This window comes from Ursus arctos, unplaced genomic scaffold, assembly GCF_023065955.2.
Source record: "Ursus arctos isolate Adak ecotype North America unplaced genomic scaffold, UrsArc2.0 scaffold_7, whole genome shotgun sequence".
Lineage (NCBI taxonomy): Eukaryota > Metazoa > Chordata > Mammalia > Carnivora > Ursidae > Ursus > Ursus arctos.
In genome coordinates, this window is record NW_026623089.1 from 56055835 (window position 1) to 56077134 (window position 21300).

At 36.7% G+C, this 21300-nt stretch overlaps 1 protein-coding gene across 2 annotated transcripts in view; it reads right to left on the reverse strand.

Annotated features, from left to right (window-relative positions):
- SIRT1 (sirtuin 1) overlaps window positions 1-21300 on the reverse strand; it is a 32493-nt gene that overhangs the window by 7430 nt on the left and 3763 nt on the right. The window contains exons 3-7 of one of the 2 annotated variants that reach the window (XM_026504318.4): window positions 19254-19495; window positions 17849-18001; window positions 10650-10797; window positions 9638-9717; window positions 2035-2221 (exon numbers count right to left, since the gene is read on the reverse strand). In XM_026504318.4, the coding sequence (XP_026360103.2) occupies window positions 2035-2221; window positions 9638-9717; window positions 10650-10797; window positions 17849-18001; window positions 19254-19495 (810 nt within the window). Of the gene's footprint in view, window positions 1-2034; window positions 2222-9637; window positions 9718-10649; window positions 10798-11313; window positions 11437-17848; window positions 18002-19253; window positions 19496-21300 lie in introns of those variants that run through there. The other variant, XM_026504319.4, reaches the window with a different exon arrangement.

The window sequence follows — 21300 nt, forward strand, 5'->3', positions numbered from 1 at the left end:
GCATTAGAAAAAGGGAAGGGAGCTAATAAAGCCACAGTACACTATGCAAAAATCTAACATGCTCCCAATACCAAAAAGGAAACCCACCACTACTAACCAAGTCATCACATTTCATCAAGCTATCAAATAAACAAACGAGCAGTTAAACACCTTTATAAAATTCCATGTCCTGTTTCCCATCACCTGATTACTCCGAGCAATCTTCTCAGGCTTTTCTACTCTGTATCTCAATTTCCTTGTCTGTATAATGGTGGTAACAGTACTTTTTCACACAAGGTTGTAGGCAGAATACGTCAACTGCATAGAAGAGCTCTTGGCACAGTGACAGTTATTCTACTGAAATAGCTCCTGATACAGTGTGTGGAAATTCATACAAGTCCATTTTCCACCATTATGTACCTGTGTTTTACACCTTTTAAAAATTACCTTTGCGTATCAGCCACACGCTATTATACTGCCCCACATAAAGCTTTTAAGAATTTCTCTGCTTACCTTTAAAGAGAAAAAAAAATAACTCAAAAATAAAGGAACTTATTCATGAAATTTTATCCTTATGTTCTACTGTCGAAGAATTTCACAGCTATTTTGGGAAGACTGACACTGATAAAGCCACCACATGTAGGTAGGAAAAAGATGCAGAACTGTAGCGCTGAACTTGTTTCTTCCAACTGTTTGGTCTGGCTTGCCTATATGATTGCTGATGTAGAGTTCTAATTTAATTCTCTGATTTTGATATTCTTGGGGCGGCCGGGTTGCTCAGTTAAACATCCCTCTTGGTTTCAGCTCAGATGGTGATTCTCAAGGTCCTGAGATTGGCCCATGTCGCGCTCCGCGTTCAGCGCAGAGTCCACTTGGGATTCTTTTCCTCCTTCTCCTCCCTCCCCCCGTTCTTCCCCCTGCTTGCGTGGGCTCTAAAATAAATAAATAAAATCCTTAAAAAAGTTTGGGGGCACCTGGGTGGCTCAGTCGGTTAAGCATCTGCCTTTGGCTCAGGTCATGATTCCACAGGCCTGGGATTGAGCCCAGTGTCAGGTTCCCTGTGCAACAGGGAGTCTGCTTCTCCCTCTGCCTCTCCCCCTGGCTTGTACTCTCTCGCTCTCTCAAAAAATTTTTTTTATATCTTAAAAAAAAAAAAGTTTGATATTCCCGCCTTTCTCCCTTCACCTTTTAGGGTACACCTGATGCTACTGAATTAGTCCCTCTATCTTCCTCTCCCCTTGCTTCTTCACTACAGAGAGAAAAGAGATAATATAAAAGCATATGTTAAATATTCCCGAGAGTAAAAGGGACTTAAATTATATTTGAGCATTTACACACACACACACCCTTATGGGTAAAATTGATCCACATACAATGATTATGACAGGGCATGACTGTTAAAAAAAATTTTTTTTGAGAGAGAGAGAGAGAGAGAGAGAGAGAGATCCCAAGCAGGCATCATGCCCAGCACAGGACCTCACAACCCTGAGATTATGACCTGAGCTCAGACACCCCACTGACTGAGCCACCCAGGTGCCCCAAGGCATGACTGTTATTATTATAAAAACAGACCAATCCTATTGAGCCCCCAAATTCTCTTACATGAGTATATTACACTTCTAGATTACACATATCTAGCTATACATTTGAACTTATTGGACCTAAAATCAACTAAATTTGAAAGCTCAACAACTATAATCAAATTAAGACTAAAAACACACAAAGGACAGTTTCTTAAGCGTATGTAAATTAGCTGAAGCGAACTCTTGTCATAATAAACACACATTCCACTAAAAAGCTGTTTCCCTTTGTCTTAATTTTTCCTATAATCAGAATTTGACATTACTTCTGTTTTGATAACCCTTTCCCACACCCCTGCACCAAAATGTTAGCTTAACCGATCTTCGCGAATATGAAAATTACCTAAGAAATAAAGTTTGGCTCTTTACCATTCTTTAACCATAAAGAAAATAAGATAATTGGGATCCATTGTACAGACCCACAACCTATGGTAATCTATGTAGAAGAAGTCTCTAAAAATCATCACCAACTTACTTGGAATTAGTGCTACTGGTCTTACTTTCAGGGAAGACCCAATAACAATGAGGAGATCAACTTCATCTTTGTCATACTTCATGGCTCTATGAAACTGCTCTGGTAAATTTTCACCAAAAAAGACTATCTCTGGTTTCATGATAGCAAGTGGCTCATCAGCTGGGCACCTAGGACAACGAGGAACCACCTACATGTTCCAGATTTTCGTTGAGATGGGAAGGAAAAAGGAAAGCACTCAAGTTAGAAATAATCAACATTTACACACTTCCCAAGAATGCATTTCAAAATTATCACAAAAGTTGAATCGCTATATTGTATACCTGAGACTAATATAAATACTATATATAAACTATACTGGAATTAAAATTAAAAACTTAAAAAAAAAAAAGAATTAGGGGGCGCCTGGGTGGCACAGCGGTTAAGCGTCTGCCTTCAGCTCAGGGCGTGATCCCGGCGTTCTGGGATCGAGCCCCACATCAGGCTCCTCCGCTATGAGCCTGCTTCTTCCTCTCCCACTCCCCCTGCTTGTGTTCCCTCTCTCGCTGGCTGTCTCTATCTCTGTCAAATAAATAAATAAAAATCTTAAAAAAAAAAAAATTAGAATTTCCACATAAAGTGTTTTCAAACTGAAGTGTAGAAGCATATGAAATGAGCCATGTGCTTAAGTCCTTGGGGGGAAAAATTTTCAAAGAAAACAGAAAAGCTATGGATAAATAGTAGGGAAAACTGGATACAACCCTCAATGTCAAATGTCAATGACTTCATCAACATACAATGAAATACAATGGTGTTATTATCTAAGTATGTAGCTATTGTAAGATCCATGAACACCAACATTTGATATTAAAGAGTCCACTGCAGATTAAGAAAAACCAACATCTGTATATATGTACACACATGACTTAATCCTTTTAAAAAATGTAAGAAAAATTCCATTTTAATATATTTTCCACTCATAATTATGTATGATTAACTATATATGCAACTAGGCACATAAAATTTCTATTTGGATGGTTCTTATTCTCTGCCATTATTTTCCTATATTTCTTTTTTGGGGGACAGTGATCATATATGCAATACCTTTTAAAATAACTTTTTAAATGTTTTAAAGGATTACCAAGAACTAATTTAAGATTCAAAATCCGACAGGCACTAAAAAGGCAAAGTAGGAGAAACTCTAATATAGCAACACCTCACGTACGATTTTTTATTTTTAGATATTAAGCCAATTTCATCATTTTAGAGACACAGACATTATAGAGCAAAGTTGAAAAAACTTAAGGGATTAAAAGGTTCTTGTATATTTATTTCATCAGAATTCCCAATGGTAATACTATCTTCCTGCATCTTTCTGTACCACATACTTTTAGAAAAAAAGAAGAAAGGGGCGCCTGGGTGGCACAGCGGTTAAGCGTCTGCCTTCAGCTCAGGGCGTGATCCCGGCGTTATGGGATCGAGCCCCACATCAGGCTCTTCCGCTATGAGCCTGCTTCTTCCTCTCCCACTCCCCCTGCTTATGTTCCCTCTCTCACTGGCTGTCTCTGTCTCTGTCGAATAAATAAATAAAATCTTTAAAAAAAAAAAAAAGAAGAAAAAGATCTTTCTTGGGGGAGGGCTAGAAAAATGGCAGAGGAGTAGGAGACTTAAATTTTGTCTGGTCCCAGGAATTCAGCTACATAGTTATCAAACCATTCTGAACACCTACAAACTCAACAGGAGACCAAAGAAAATAGCAACTCTATGAACAGAAAAGTAACCACTTTCTGTAAGGTAAGAGGTGAGGAGAAGTGAATCTGAGGCAATATACAGGAAGACAGACTGGGAGGGTAGGGAGCCTCTGTCAACCTGCTACCATCAAGTAAGTGATAGAGCAGCGGAACACAAAACGAAACTTCAGAAGTGGGCTCCAGTGTGGGGGGGGGGCGGGGGGGGCAGCGCAAGTAGAATCCTCGCTGGGACAGTGTGGTCTCAGGACCCTCGGGGTCACAGAAAGACTGAGGGTGCCTGAGTGCCGCAGAGCTCCCAGGTACCAACCGGAGCAGGGAAGCCAGCTGCAAAGAGTGGGCCGAGGAGTAGGCTCTCAGCTCGGGGTTGCCATAAACCATGATCCGAGGCACAGTGAGCCCAGGGCTCTTCAAGCAGGGGCCCAACAAGCAGCAGATCCGGGGAGACTCCCCTTCCTCCCCAGGTAGGAGCAGGACGGGAGCCTGCTGCAGCACTCTACTGGGTTTGGAGACTCCAAACAGGGTTGTGTGCCAGAGACAGAAACCTCGGTCACAGGCCAGGTAAGCAGAGTGTGACTGGAGACCAGGGACACAGAAGTGACTGACTGCTTTTCTCTGAGGGCACACTGAGGAGTAGGGCCCCAATCTCTCAGCTCCGCCGGGGCCAGAGATTGGGAGGCTGCCATCTTCATTCTCATCCTCTAAAGCTGCACAGAATAGCCTTCAGGGAATAAAAGCTCCCAAGAGCAAACCGGAACAGATTACTTAGCCTGGCCCCTAGCAAGGGTGGTGCAATTCTTCCTGCGGCAAAGACAAATGAGAATCAATGCAATATGCCCTTCCCCCAGAAGACCAGCAAGAACATCCAGCCAAGACCAAATTTACTGATCAATGAGAACTGCAAAACTCTAGCACTAGGGGAATATAGCACATAGAATTCACAGCTTTTTTCCCATGGTTCTTTAGTCTTTCAAAGTTAATTTTTAAAATTTTTCTTTAATTTTTTGTTTTTTTTTTAATTTTTCTTTCCTTTTTCAACCAACTTATCAATTCCTTTTTTAAAATCTTTTTTTTTTCATTTTTACAGTCATATTCTATCCCTTCATAGTATTTAACTTTATTTTTTGTGTGTGTGGATGTTTTTCTTTAAAATTTTGGGATGCAGGTTCTTCTAACAGACCAAAATATGCCCTAAATTTAGTGTATGTCTTTGTTCTTCTAGTCACCCACCTGATCACATTTTTTTAAATTTTCTTCTTTTTTCAACCAACTTATCAATTCCTTTTTAAGAATCTTTTTTAATTTTCATTTTTACAGTCATATTCCATCCCTTCATTGTATTTACTCTTATTTTTGTAAATATATGTTTTTCTTTAAAATTTTGGGAGGCAGTTTCTTCTAACAGATCAAAATACACCCAAAATCTAGTGTGTGGCTTCTGTTCTGTTCACTAGCCTGATGATATTCTTTTTATTTTTTTCTTCTCCCCCCAGTTTTGGGTCTCTTCTGATTTGTTTAGTGTCTATTTTACTGGGGTCACTGTTACTATTCTTCTCTGGACAAAATGACAAAATGGAAAAACTACCCTCAAAAAAAAAAAAAACAAGAGGCAGTACCGACTGACAGGGGCCTAATCAAAATGGACATTAGTAAGATGTTGGAACTAGAGTTCGGATTGACGAGTATAAAAATACTAGTTGAGTGTGAAAAAAGCATGGAAGATACTATAGAATCCCTTTCTGGAGAAATAAAATCTAACCAAGTCGAAATCAAAAAGGCTATTAATGAGGTACAATAAAAAATGGAGGCTCTAACTGCTAGGATAAACGAAGCAGAAGACCAAATGATGGAGAATAAAGAAGCTGAGAAAGAGAGAGATAAACTACTGGACCATGAGGGAAGAATTCGAGAGAGAAGTGACACCATAAAGCGAAACAATATTAGAATAACAGGGATCCCAGTAGAAGACAGAGAGAGGGGGGCAGAAGGTATACTGGCATAAATTACAGCAGAGAACTTCCCTAATTTGGGGAAGGAAACAGGCATCAAAATCCAGCAACCACAGAGAACCGACCTCAAAATCAATAAAAATAGGTCAACACCCCGACATCTGTGAGTAAAACTTAAAATCTCAGAGGCAAAGAGAAAATCCTGAAAGCACCTAGGGCCAAGAGATCTGTAACCTACAATGGTAGAAATATTAGATTGGCAGAAAACCTATCCACAGAGACCAGGCAGGCCAGAAAGGATGGGCATTATATATTCAGGGTGCTAAATGAGAAAAATATGTAGCCAAGAATACTCTATCTAGCTATGATGTCATTCAAAATAGAAGGAGAGATAAAAAGCTTCCACGACAAACAGAAACTAAAAGAATTTGTGATCACTAAACCAGCCCTGCAAGAAATATTCATATCTTTCAATAGTTACTCTGAATGCAATGGGCTAAATGTACCAATCAAAAATACAGGGTATCAGATAGGATAAAAAAGCAAGACCCATCAATGAGTCTGCAAGAGACTCATTTTAGACCCAAAGATACCTCAGGATTTAAAGTGAAGGGGTGGAAAACCACTTATCATGCTAACACACATCAAAAGAAAGCTGGGGTGGCAATCCTTATATCAGACAAATTAGATCTTAAACCAAAACTTGTAATAAGAGATAAGGAAGGACACTATATAAATTAAAGGGTCTATCTAAGAAGATCTAACAATTGTAAATATTTATGCCACTAACACGGGAGCAGCCAATATACAAACCAATTAAAAACAAAATTAAAGATGTAATACATTCATAATACAATAATAGTAGGGGACTTTAACACCCCACTCATTGATATGGCCAGATCATCTAAGCAGAAGATCAACAAGGAAACTAGGGCTTTGAATTACACACTGGACTAGATGGACTTCACAGATATATTCAGAACATTCCACCCTAAAGCAACAGAATACACATTCTTCTCAAGTGCACATGGAACATTCTCCAGGATAGATCACATACTGGGTCACAAATCAGGTCTCAACTGGTACCAAAAGATTGGGGTCATTCCCTGAATATTTTCAGGTCATAATGCTTTGAAACTTGAACTCAATCACAAGAGGAAATTTGGAAAGAACTCAAATACATGGAAGCTAAGGAGCATCCTACTAAAGAATGAATGGGTCAACCAGGAAATTAAAGAAGGATTGAAAAAATTCATGACAACAAATGAAAATGAAAACACAACTGTTCAAAACCTTTGGGATGCAGCAAAGGGGGTGCTAAGAGGGAAGTATATAGCAATACAAGCCTTTCTGAAGAAACAAGAAAGGTCTCAAATACACAACCTAACCTTACACCTAAAGGAGCTGGAGAGAGAACAGCAAATAAAGCCCAAACAGTACATTAAACGGATTATTCACCATGACGAAGTGGGATTTATTCCTGGGCTGCAAGGGAGGTTCAACATCCTCAAATCAATCCGTGTGATACACTACATCAATAAAAGTGAGGACAAGAACCATATGACCCCCTCAATAGATGCAGAAAAAGCATTTGACAAAGTACAGCATCCTTTCTTGATTAAAACTCTTCACAGTGTAGGGATAGAGGGACCATACCTCAATATCATAAAAGCCATGTAAGAAAAGCCAATATCATTCTCAATGGGGAAAAACTGAGAGCTTTTCCCCTAAGGTCAGGAACACGGCAGGGATGGCGACTATCACCACTGTTGTTCAACATAATAGAACTCTGCGCCTCAGCCATCAGACAACAAACCGGAACACAATGCATCTGAATCAGCAAAGAGGAGTGAAACTCTTACTCTTTGCAGATCACATGATACTTTATGTGGAAAACCCAAAAGACTCCCCACCAACATTGCCTAGAACTCATATAGGAACTTCAGCAAAGTGGCAGGATATAAAATCAATGCACAAAAATCAGTAGCATTTCTACACACTAACAATAAGATAGAAGAAAGAGAAATTAAGGAGTCGATCCCATCTACAATTGCACCAAAACCCATAAGATACCTAGCAATAAATCTAACCAAAGAGGCAAAGAATCTGTACTCAGAAAACTATAGAACACTCATGAAAGAAATGGAGGAAGACACAAAGAAATGGAAAAGAAGTCCATGCTTATGGATTGGAAGAACAAATACTGTTAAAATGTCTATGCTACCTAGAGCTATCTATACATTCAATGCAATCCCTATCAAAATATCGACTTCTTTCACAGAGCTGGAACAAATAATCCTTAAATTTGTATGGAACAGAAAAGACCCCAAATAGCCAAAGGAATGTTGAAAAAGAGAACCAAAGCTGGTGGCATCACAATTCTGGACTTCAAGCTCTATTACAAAGCTGGAATCATCAAGACAGTATGGTACTGGAACAACAACAGATACACAGATCACTGGAACAGAATAGAGAGCCCAGAAATGGACCCTCAACTCTGTGGTCAGCTATCTTCGACAAAGCAGGAAAGAATGTCCAATGGAAAAAAGTCTCTTCAACAAATGGTGTTGGGAAAACTGGGACAACCACATGCAGAAGAATGAAACTGGACCATTTCCTTACACCACACACAAGAATAGATTCAAATGGATCAAAGACCTAAATGTGAGGAATCCATCAAAATCCTCATGGACAAGACAGGCAGCAACCTCTTCAACCTCAGCTGCAGCAACTTCTTCCCAGACACATCGCCAAAGGCAAGGGAAGCAAGGGCAAAAATGAACTATTGGGACTTCATCAAGATAAAAAGCTTTTGCACAGCAAAGGAAACAGCCAACAAAACCAAAAGACAACCGACAGAATGGGAGAAAATATTTGCAAATGCCATATCAGATAAAGGGCTAGTATCCAAAATCTATAAAGAACTTATCAAACTCAACACCCTAAGAAAAAATAATCCAATGAAGAATGGACAGAGGTCATGAACAGACATTGCTGCAAAGACATCCAAATGGCCAACAGACACATGAAAAAGTGTTCAACATCACTAAGCATCAGGGAAATACAGACCAAAACCACAATGAAATACCACCTCACACCGGTCAGAATGGCTAAAAGTAACAAGTCAGGAAATAATAGATGTTGGTGAGGAAGCAGAGAAAGGGGAACCCTCCTACACTGCTGGTGGGAATGCAAACTGGTGTAGCCACTCTGGAACACAACATGGAGGTTCCTCAAAAAGTTGAAAATAGAGCTACCTACAACCCAGCAATTGCACTACTTGGTATTTACCCCAAAGATACAAATGCAGTGATCTGAAGGGGCATGTGCACCCCAATGTTTATAGCAGCAATGTCCATAATAGCCAAACTATGGAAAGAGCCTAGATGTCCATCGACAAACGAATGGATAACGATGTGGTATATATAAATAATGGAATATTATGCAGCCATCAAAATAATGAAATCTTGCCATTTGCCACGATGTGGACGGAACTAGAGGGTATTACACTAAGTGAAAAAAATTAGAGAAAGACAATTATCATATGATCTCACTGATACGTGGAATTCGAGAAACAAGGTAGAGGATCACAGGGGAAGAGAGTAAAAAATGAAACAAGACAAAACCAGAGAGGGAGACAAACCATAAGAGACTCAATCTCAGGAAACAAATGAGGGTTGCTGGAGTGGAGGGTGGTGGGAGGGATGAGGTGGCTGGGTAATGGACATTGGAGACGGTATGTGCTATGGTCAGCACTGTTAATTGTGTAAGACTCGTTATCACAGACCTGTACCCCTGAAACAAATAATATATGTTCATTTAAAAAAATTTTTTTAATTAAATTTTAAAAAAAGATAAAAAGATTTTGGAGGCAAAAGAAGATACAGATCAGAGACATGCACAATTCCTAAAATATGGGTGATAAATTACCTGATTAAAAATATCTCCTCGTACAGCTTCACAGTCTACTTTGTATTTACAAATCAGGCAAGATGCTGTTGCAAAGGAACCTAATAAAACAAATACAAACATGCATTATTAAAGGAATGTTTCCATTTCTTTAAACATACCACAAAAATTATAAAGTCTGACACCAGAAGAGAGAATTAAGACTCCACAGGGGAATCTCAGGGATGAATAATTAAAATACTTATATATAATAAAGACAGAATCCAATCCTCAATTATTGAAATGTTGACATAGTGACACTTCCTAAAGCTATTCTTTTCAATAAAATAAACCAATTCCTCCAGAGCTAAAACTCTACAGAGTTGGAAGGTTATAATTGTGTGACCTTAGCTTAATTAACAGTTATACAACAAAAAGTTTTGTTTTTTAGATTTTATTCATCCATTTGAGAAAGAGATGGAGAGAGCACAAGCAGGGGGAGAAGCAGGCTCCCCGCTGAGCAGGGAGGCCGATGCAGGGCTCGATCCCAGGACCCTGGGATCACGACCTTAGCCAAAGGTGGACGCTTAACCGACTGAGCTACCCAGGCACCCCCAAAACAGTTTAGATACATTAAGAAAATGGTCTGCACCTACTTGTTGTTTTAGATTAAAGGTCTTCCAAATTTCTAAATTCTACACATCTGAATGAACTACCCGTTTCCTTTGGTTTCATAAACTAAAGAAGTCATATTTTTCTTATATGACAAATATTGCTTTTGTAATCAAACGTTATTTAGGAGAATTTAATGTACTACAACTGCTAACACCTTTTGAAATACAACAGGACATTAATCTGATGTTTTGTACAATTAAGTATCAAGGCCAATATTTTTTTGCATTCTACTTTTTCAAAATTTATCTACAACTGATCAGATAACATGACTAAATAATAAGGCTTAATCTCCATTTCTGGACAGCAGCCTACTTTCTAATCCTATTTCTTTCCTATAAAACTAATAAAATAACAGAAAACAATTCTGAAGTTTACTAACCATGACATTGAATTATCCTTTGGATTCCTGCAACCTGTTCCAGTGTATCTATGTTCTGAGTATAGTTCCGAAGTAGTTTTCCTTCTTTATCTGACAAGGCTATGAATTTGTGACAGAGAGATGGTTGGAACTGTCCAGGATATATTTCCTATACAATGCAAAGGCAAAAAAAGATTACAGTAAAGAAATAAGTATAACACATGTCATGTTTAGGTTTAACCAAAAAACTACCAATGATAGTCCCCCATGTATAAATAAATTAAAAAATACATGAGCATCTCAAAGCATCTAGATGGTTGCAACACACACCTACAAAAGGATTGCTGCTGTAATATGTATAAAACTCAGCAATTAGTGAACTTGCCCCTTGAAGGAAAAAGTCAACCCATAAGCATCTCTAATAAATGTTAACAGATACTTTAATAAAAGTCAGAAGAAATACACACCTGAGAATATATCTAATTTTTTGTTGGCTGCAAATTCAGGGTTTTTGTTTTTTTAAGGAAAAAGAAAAGTTTAAGTTGAAATTAAAGATACCAAAGATATGGTGACTTCTTTAAAAAACTTAAAGGCACTGTCAATACAATATTAAAAGTTGTTTATTCATCATTCATTATAAATATCAACCTGTTGGAAGTTTAAAGCTAAAGTTTTAATTCCTTACCAAAATTGTTTTCCTTCCACTGCACAGGCACATACTGGTATAGTATAGAGTTGCTCATGAATGCTGAGTTGCTGGATTTTGTGTGTGTGTTTTTCCCCCCAAATAATGCTTCAATGCTGTTTCTTCTTTAAAAACAAAGAATTCAGATATACACATGGCAAAAAGATCAGAGAAAAAGTATCAATTTTGGTCCTCTCAACTTTTGACAGTGTTTTTTATTAAATTTCATTTAGTAAGTGACTATGGCAAAGGAAGTTTCTTCTCTACTTTTTTCTTTAAAGTAGTAATGCTACCTACTTCCTTACCATTCATTACAGACTCTAACCTATTACAATGCTAGCAAAAATCAGACACAACCGTATGTCTGTCAATAGGGGACCGGTTGTAGAAATACAGTACATCCATAATAGTGGAGTATGCAGCCATTAAAATGAATGTGAGAGGTCTAGATGTACTGACCTGGAAAATGGTCCAATGACATGTGAAAAAAAGCAAGTTAGTCACCAGTGTGTAGAGTTTTGTTTTTGTTGTTTTGTTATTAAGCAAAAATGGAAATTATATGCACATGTATATAGATACGTTCATACAAACATCAAGGATACAAACAAGCTATTAAGAGAGGTGGGGAAACTTTCAACTTCTGACATTATACAAAAAAAGTTTAGTAAGATTATAAATGACTTTACTATTAACCTATTTAATATTTCAAATTTTAAGAAACTCTCTACAGGGATCCTTTGAGGTAAAAATAATAAGCAAATCTCATAACTACCCACATACATGTTCATATGCTACTGAAAATGTTATACAAAAATCTGGAAATTTTGCCTCACACTCAAATTTTTATCATGAATTTCACTGACACCTTTGTAATTTAAGAAACAGACAGGGGCGCCTGGGTGGCTCAGTCGTTAAGCGTCTGCCTTCGGCTCAGGGCGTGATCCCAGCGATCTGGGATCGAGCCCCACATCAGGCTCCTCCGCTATGAGCCTGCTTCTTCCTCTCCCACACCCCCCCCCCTTGTGTTCCCTCTCTCGCTGGCTGTCTCTGTCAAATACATAAATAAAATCTTTAAAAGAAAAAAAAGAAACAGACAATGCATATAGAAAGAACTAACAAGTGAAGGGCTTATTAAAGCTATGTTTATAGAAAACTGAAAGCTACATTATGTTTTAAACCACTATGTCATGCTATACTAACCACTGTTTTCTCCCCAGAATGCTTTGTTCTAGTACATTTAAAGGATTAATCATCACTATTATTTACTAAGCTCTCTCTGGAAATGGCTATTCAAAGTTTTTATAAAAAAATATATTTTTACAACAAATATTACAATATGCTAGGCTACAGATAAATAGGTTCTAATAAGGAACGTTCTTGAGAACAGCATGCCGAACTCCTAACATGAACAAATGACTACCTCCAGAGCAGGTTTGGAGAGCAAGAGTACCAAGACTCTACCCTCCTGGAATTAACTTTTCTGTGTCTTATCATCCCCCATTCCTTTGTGTGTGTGTGTGTGTGTGTGTGTGCGCGCGCGCGCATGCACATTTCTTTTTAAAGTAGGCTCCATGCCCAACATGTGACTTGAACTCATGACCCTGAGATGGAGTTGCATGCTCTACCAAGCTAGCCAGGTGCCCCTCCCCATTCCCTTTTTAAAGGGGAAGGTAAGAAGTTTAAAGACGTGGGGGACAGTAGATTCAGTTCTACACTCCAGTTTCCCTTCATGTCCAATCCATAATAGTTCAGGGTAGGTTAGCCTTTGAAGTTACAAATCGATTCCTGTAGTTGGGGAGCCTGCTTCTCCCTCTATCTCTGCCATTCCCCCTGCTTGTGCATGTGCGCTCTGACAAATAAATGAATAAAATCCTCAAAAAAAAAAAAATTTAAAGGTTGCAAAGGTAATAAAATATGACAGAGTTCCTATATGGTCCACAAAGAAAAGCACATTTACTATGTGGCCCTATACGAAAAGATTTGCTGACTCTATTGTACATATATACATCCCCATTTTGCAGATGAAAAAACTAAAGCACAGAAATAACTTGCCAAAAGTCATTCAAATCCAGTTCTGACACCAAACTGTAGCTCTTAATCACCATGCATGCTGCCTTTTCAATTTTTGATCCTTCAACATCAAGTTTCCTATTTCTCTTTTAAGGTAATAAGCACCACCATTTAGGTATTGCAAGCTAGCCCGTAAAACTAGTTTGATAAATACATTTCATTTTGCATATCTTCAAGGGACTGCTGCAAGCTTGAATTCCAATCACCATGTAACTTAAAAACACTCTTCAAGAACGCATCATGTCTCCACAAATCAGTATGAGAAAGAAAAGCATCCCAATGGGGGAAAAAAGCTAAGAACAAATAGGCAATTCAAAGATATACACATAGCCAGTAGAAAAAGCAGTCATCCACACTAATAAAAACAAAACACTAATATGATGAGAAGATGCTGATTTTTATCTATTGAACTGATAGCTTTAACTGCCTTAAGAACAACTCTAGGTATCCATTAATAGGAGACTGATTAAATATGTTGTGGTCTAACTATAATATTATACAGCCTTTTCTTAAAAATGATGTGTATCTGTCAAATGCCATTACGAAACTATTTCCAAGATGAAGTAGGGAAAAAAGCAAGGTAGAGAAAAGGGTCTGTGATTCTGTTGGTAATTTTTTTTTAAATATTGAAAACTTACAGTAATGCCCCTCTCCTATATACACAAACAAGTTTACTCATTCTTTTTCCTGGAAGGATACCCAAGAAAACATCTTACACCACGGTAAAACTCTGAAGAGATTGGAGGTAGAGAAGACTGAAGGGGGAAATCAACTCACATGTTTTGTACTGTTAAGAATTTTTTAAACCACATATGCAACACGCACACGCGCGCATGTGATTTTTCACAAGTATTTTAATGCTAATAGTGTACTGTGGAGGGGTTTTTAGGTGTGTAGGGGGCAGGGGCATGCTAAATCAGCCTTCTAATACGCTTCTGATAGGAGTATATTTTATTCACCTTTCCAGGCAGAAGTGCGACAAAACATATCATGAATCTTAGCGATTGCGCTTTCAGGAATTATATCCTAAAAACACTGGAACACACCAAAAAGACAATCTTAGCAACACTATTTACAATAAAACAAAGTAGGAAACACCTGAAATGTACACTTATGGTATTACAGTACACCAGGGGATGAACATTACGACCATTATAAAGTATTCAAATATCTGAAAGAAAAAATTAAATACATAAGACTACAAACCCAAAGCAGCAGGCAAAACAGCCCATTTTTGTAATAAAAATATACATTCAATAAATAAATAAAACAAAAAAAATACATTCCGGTATAAAACTAAAGGTGCCTTTATATACATATGTGACCTATATACACATAGGTACTAACATTGTCTTCAAATGAATGGGACTGTGGCTTTTTTTTTTTTTTTTGGTGGCTGGCATTTTTTGAATTTTAGGTGATGAGCTGGTTTTAAGAGTTTTTTAACTTTGTAACTACAGAATCTGGTATGTTTACCCATTATCAATAAAGTGATCATTTATTGACTATATAAAGATGTCTGGAATTAAGTTCATAAAAATTCAGTTCATATTCCCCCTCTACTTTTTGACTTTTAATCACTTTACGTACAGCAAAGGGTATTCACTGAATTCAATATGGGATAGCATCTATACTCTCTGAACACAGTACTTTTTAACAACAAAAAAAATTTATTTACATATCCTCAGTTTCACCTTGACTCTTAATACAACCCCTCATTTTTAACAGTATCAGTAAATTATTTTAGACTCCTAAGAACCATGACCACAACTCATTATCAATCCAAACCCTTACTATGCATGAGGATAATCGTTCAGAACACGGCTATGCAGCTTTAACGTTGGGCTTAATTGTTCTTATATACAAGAATTCAAAGAGATACCCACAGATAGGCACACTGTAATACAATGGTGGTCAAACAGGGAGCAATTTTACAGGGGACATTTGGCAATGTCTGGAGGCATTTCTGATTGTCATGACTGAGAGTGAGAGTGTTATTAATAGCTTTAGTGGGAGAAGGCCAGGGATGTTGCTAGATATCCTACAATGCACAGGACAGTTCCTGACAGGAAAGAATTATGCACCCCAAAATGTCAATAGGCTGAGAAACTGCTCTACTGAGCCAGTTGGAATTTCCCATCTAAATGAAACCTGTTTCTTCTCAATAATTATATACAACTGTTGCCTCAATACATGTATAGAATTCCTTCCGAAATGTCTAAATTTCACCAGTAATATTACGCTTTTCATGGAGTTATATTAAATTCACTTTCTCATAACAGACTAAAATCAAAAGCCATCTTTATGAACTTTCTGCCCAGATAAAGAAACCGATAAAGAATTTTAGGTTATGAGTATTTTCTTTACGTAATATTTAAAGACTCTAGTAAAATACTGTGTAATATTTACATATCCTCCCCACCCACCATTTCTGTGTATGATCTTTCATTCTTTGCCTTACTTATTTCCCCCTTAAGCTTTTTCTTATTCATTTTTAGGCCAAAATTTACTCAGTCTGTTACCATTACTATCAATTTTAAGCGCTACTTCAGCAACTAAGAGCATTTGGTTAGGCAGTTCCTAACGTGAGAATTAAAGTGTAACTATTCTATATGAGGCGCAGTTACAAAGGTTAATATATTTGGCTCTTACCGTAACTTAAATTAAAACTCAAAGCAATCATGCAGAATTAAACTTACATAAACAAAACTGAAAAAGGATACACTTTATAAACAGAAAAACTTATTTTTTTCAATTTATTAACTAAAAAAATACACATAAATTCTTAATACTTTTATAGAAGAAAAGAATGCTGCCCCTCCCAACTTTTCTCCCAGGTGGCATGAAGATGTACACAACCGATGACAAACATCGTGACACATTAACAGTGTGCCGTTTTTACCATAACTCATTTATCTTCTCTTATGCATGGTCTAGATTTCTGTTAAGTGCATTTTTTAAAGTTCCTATAATTCGTCCTTAGCAGAGTAATTCTGAATTGCTTCCTCAGATTCTTACGTATCAAAGCTAGTGTAAGCTAAAACTGAGTACCCAGTCTGCACATCAGACAACTGAAGTTTCTTACCCTTGCTATTTCAATTCTCAGTTACCACATTTTTCTAAGTGTCAGGTTACTACTTTACTAAGCAATTTAATATACACTTAAGATGGGGGAGAAAAAGCTGACAAGTTAGTTTAGGCAATGTGTTTCTCTCAGAACACAGAATTTACAGCAAAAATCCAGTGAGCATTATAAAATGTACCAGTGAATCAACTTTTATCATCAAATATAAGATAAAGTAATTTCTGGTTACTTGCTAGACCTCTAAGTGTTGATTTCTGCTAACTAGAGCTATTATAATGTGAGTGTCTTAGGTCCAATTCAAGAAACCTATAATTGATATTTCACTGTTCTTCAAAATCATGCAGTAGTACCACTAGCAGTGGAATGCTAGAGCTTTTGAGTCATATAAATAGATCATACGGTTTGAAAGTAGCACTCTTTAAGTTCATTTAATTTCTAGATTTATGAAAAACTAATCAATAATACAAAAGACCCTTACCAAATATCCTGAAGTTTAGCAATAACATTTTTACAATTTCTTTCCATAAGACTGCACTATAGAATAAAAAAAATAAAAGTTTTCTAATGACTAAACTCTCCTGGGCATGGTATAATTTAATCTCAAACTTTATAGGAGAGCTGCCCAATAGAAATACGTGAGCCATGTACACAATTTAGATTTCCTAGTAACCACATTAAAAGCATGAAATTACCATAATTTTTGACCCAAAATCAAAAGCATTATTATTTCTACATATAATTAGTATCTGTAAATATATAATGATATTATTTTCTATTTTTTCCATACTGCATTTCCAAAATCTGGTACATCTTCCACACTTACACCACATCTCGGCACACTTAAGTACTCAACAGCCCCATGTAGCTAGAGGATCCAAATTAAGACAGTGCAGCTCTAGAGACTCTAGAGCAAAATAAAGCAAACTTGACTAAAATGCAACCTAAGAATCTTCATCCCTAATCACAGATTTTTGAGGCACATCCTCATGTGTTAAACTCTGGCCACTATAAAACATACCAAAGCAGAGATTACAATCTTTATGACCCATAAAAAATACTAAAAATCAAAACAGTGATGTTACTTTCATATGGCCTCTAACCTCTAAAATAGCCTGAACAATATAAAGGCCATTACTAAAATGCAAACTTGAAAAATATGAAAGTCTCTTTAAAAATAAGCCCAATCCTAAAATGAAAAGTAAATGATAGTACCCCTTCTGAGAAAAAAATTCTGACTGAATTAACTATTTCAGTGATCTCACTCTACCACAGTCCTAAGTACCCAATACTAGACCATGAATGGTATACTTAAGCCTAAATGTTAATAAAATACATTTTCATGAGAAAAGGCCAAAGAACAACTAGAAGACTTCATAGTACCTTTGCAAACTTGAAGAATGGTCTTGGATCTTTTCTGAAATATTCAATATCAAACATTGCTTGAGGATCTGGAAGGTCTGGAAAGTCTATCGCAAGGCGAGCATAAATACCATCTCTTGACCTGAAGTCAGGTATTCCACAAGAAACAGAAACCTGAAATATGCATGGCATAATTTGTACAATTAAATCTTCTATCTCTACGTTTATAATTACTAGTTCATCATATAATTAGGGAAGAGTTGAAAATATTTTACTTTAAAATTTATTTTGGGGAACAAAAATACTGCCCTACTCTTATTTCAAATTCAAATAAAACAAACACACCAAAAAACCCGGTATAATGAAATCACATTTTCCATTCATATTGGGGTAAGGAACTTTAAGTCAGGCTAATTTTTTTTTTCAGGCTAATTTCAAACCTTTAAACATTTAGCCAACAAATTAAAGCAACTGCAATTTGAGAAGAGAGTAAACCATTTCAAATTATTTTAACTACAATGCAGGCAAGATTTCCTATCAGTCAGGTATTTGAAAAAACAAAACTGTCATCTGGTCAGGGTTCTACTATTTCAAGAATATTAAATTCCTGTATTTTCTTTAAAAATTCTATCATATGATATTTTAATTCTTAACTGATATTTCAAAAAGGAATTTCAGAAATTAACTTTTTGTTTCACAATTTTATCAGCTGACTCCATTCTAACTTCAGAGTAAAACTAACTTGTTTAAATCACATCTGGGAACAAAGCAAACTATTCTTGATAATCATTTATGATCAAATAGCACTCTGACTTAAAATGGCAAAAAGCAGGACTCCATTTTACTCCAACAGTTGCCCTATGTCACGAACATGTAACATATTGTTTTCAACACACAATAGCCTTAAGTAGCTAATTAAGTGCGAACCCAAAGTGGGGCAAATGCAACATGTCAAGCCACCACAATCACATCACCTTAAATTAAAATGGAGGGGAGGTAGAAACCTGTTGCATTCCCAACACTAAGTTATTTACCTGTGAATACCAATTAGGTTCCTGGTTTCCCCATAAAGATGGAATAAAGACCCAATTTTCCCAACAGACCCTGACACACTTTAATGCAAACAGCATTCCCTGCATCTCCTTTAGGAGCTGTAGTATAATATAATTAAGTAAAAACCTTGCCTTAACTGCATTTACTGTATTACAAACAGAAATCTTTTCTACAGTTGTTGGAGAGGTTTTTAAAGAAATGAACTTTTAACAACTGCTACAGCACTTTTTATATAGCAGTTTCCAAACACAAATTCCCGTTATCATGTTAGGATAAATTCTTCTACACAAAAAATGTTTCCTAATTGGAAAAGGCCTAAGAAAAATCACACACCATTCCCCTCTTTTACTAATGTTTTATACATCTTACATACCCCAGCTCCAGTTAGAACTATTATTTTTTTGCACTCTTGCAGTAATTTCACAGCATCTTCAATTGTATTAATATCTTTTCTTTTTTTCCTTTTTGGTGGTTCTGAAAGGATATTAATAACAATCTGCCACAGTGTCATATCATCCAATTCAGGTGGAGGAATTGTTTCTGGTAGTAAATCTTTAAGAATTGTTCGAGGATCTGTGCCAATCATGAGATGTTGCTGAACAAAAGTATATGGACCTACATCGAGAAGGAAAAGAATTATATCTAATCCACATCCAAGAAATTCAAAATCTCATTCTCTAAAGTAATGAATTAGCAATCTTCAAAGTTTTTTTTACAAAGTAAGAAAATGCAATATAAAGGTATTTCATTCTTTAGAACTAGGGCTCTTTCCCAGTAAGATTAAGGAGATCAAATCAAGAGATGTGCCTGCTCTTAGGGCTCGTAAATCCAGTCTTTTCTCTCCTGTTTCTAAGAATAAAACCAAAATTCACTCTTCAGATCATTGATTATTTTCTCTTTCAAAAATTCTCTTGTCATATGAGACTTCAGAATTTAGTACGTTAAGCTGATGTGGATCAGTAGACTATCAATATTAATTAGTCAATTGCTAATAATAATTACCTTCATTTACTGAGTACTTAAAGTCAGGAATGGCCAGTTATTAATTCACATAAGTCTTCCCTGAAATATGCTTAATAAATGAGAAAACTGACACTGAGAGAGGTAAAATAGTTTGCCCAAAACTACCCAGTTATTAAGTGGCAAAGCCAGAATGCACACCTAGAGTTGCATGCCAAATTCCTTGCTCTAATTGTTTCCAAAGCAACTACTTCTACTTCTGCAATTTCTTTCACGTTTTTTTTGTTTTTATCATTTTGAGCACCATCATTTGAAGAAAAGCCAAGGAAAGACGTTAAATCACAAATTAAAAAAACAAAAGAGTTGAGCTATCTCAAACTATGAAATACTATGTATTTTAAGAGTCAAATCAATTTAAAAAAAAAGTCAAAATTAACTACCAATTTTTTTTTTAAAGATTTTATTTATTTATTTGACAGAGAGAGAGACAGCCAGTGAGAGGGAACACAAGCAGGGGGAGTGGGAGAGGAAGAAGCAAGCAGGCTCCCAGCAGAAGAGCCCGACATGGGGCTCGATCCCAGAACGCTGGAATCACGCCATGAGCCGAAGGCAGACGCTTAACAACTGAGCCACCCAGGCGCCCCAACTACAATTTTTTTTTTAACAAAACCAAACCAAACTTATGTTTTTATTGGTGCTGTTAAGACCTTCTCACCACCCTGCCTCGACAGAGGGGGGTATGTCTCGTTCCTAGAGGTGACAAAATGAAGTATTGCCACTTACTCTTTGTAAAAATCTTTTGAAAGATGTACTATAAAATTATCTTAACACAAATACAAAGGCTATGCATCGATGCTAAATCTTGACCGAAGCACTATTTTCAGTTTCTAAAAATCTTAGATTCTCTGGGACGCCTGGGTGGCTCAGCTGGTTAAGTGGCTGCCTTTAGCTCAGGTCATGATCCCAGGGTCCTGGGATCAACTCCTGCATCATCCCGCATTGGGCTCCTTGCTCAGCAGGGAGCCTGCCTCTCCCTCTGCCTGCCACTCCCCCTGCTTGTGTGTGTATGCACGCACACTCTCTCTAAAAAAAAAAAAAAAAAAAAAAAAAAATCTTAGACTCTCTAATAGCGTTTGCTATTACTCTGCAAATTCAGTTATATCTCCTCTTTCTCAAGGATACACTCTTTTTTAACCTGAAATAACTTTTTAAATTAAAAAGACATGAAAACTTAGAGATCAATAAGATACAAATAAAATGACTGGCATTTACAATAAATTTGCCAATTTTACCTCAAAATTTAATTTTAAAACTACTTTTTCTCTATTTCTTTATTGCTGTCATCCTGGTTTAACCCAAAATCACGTCTTATATCATGACTACTGCAATCATTCTTGCCCCTTTGAAGTCAATCTATACACAGTATAGGTTTTTTAAATGATTTTTCTAAGAGAAAAAGT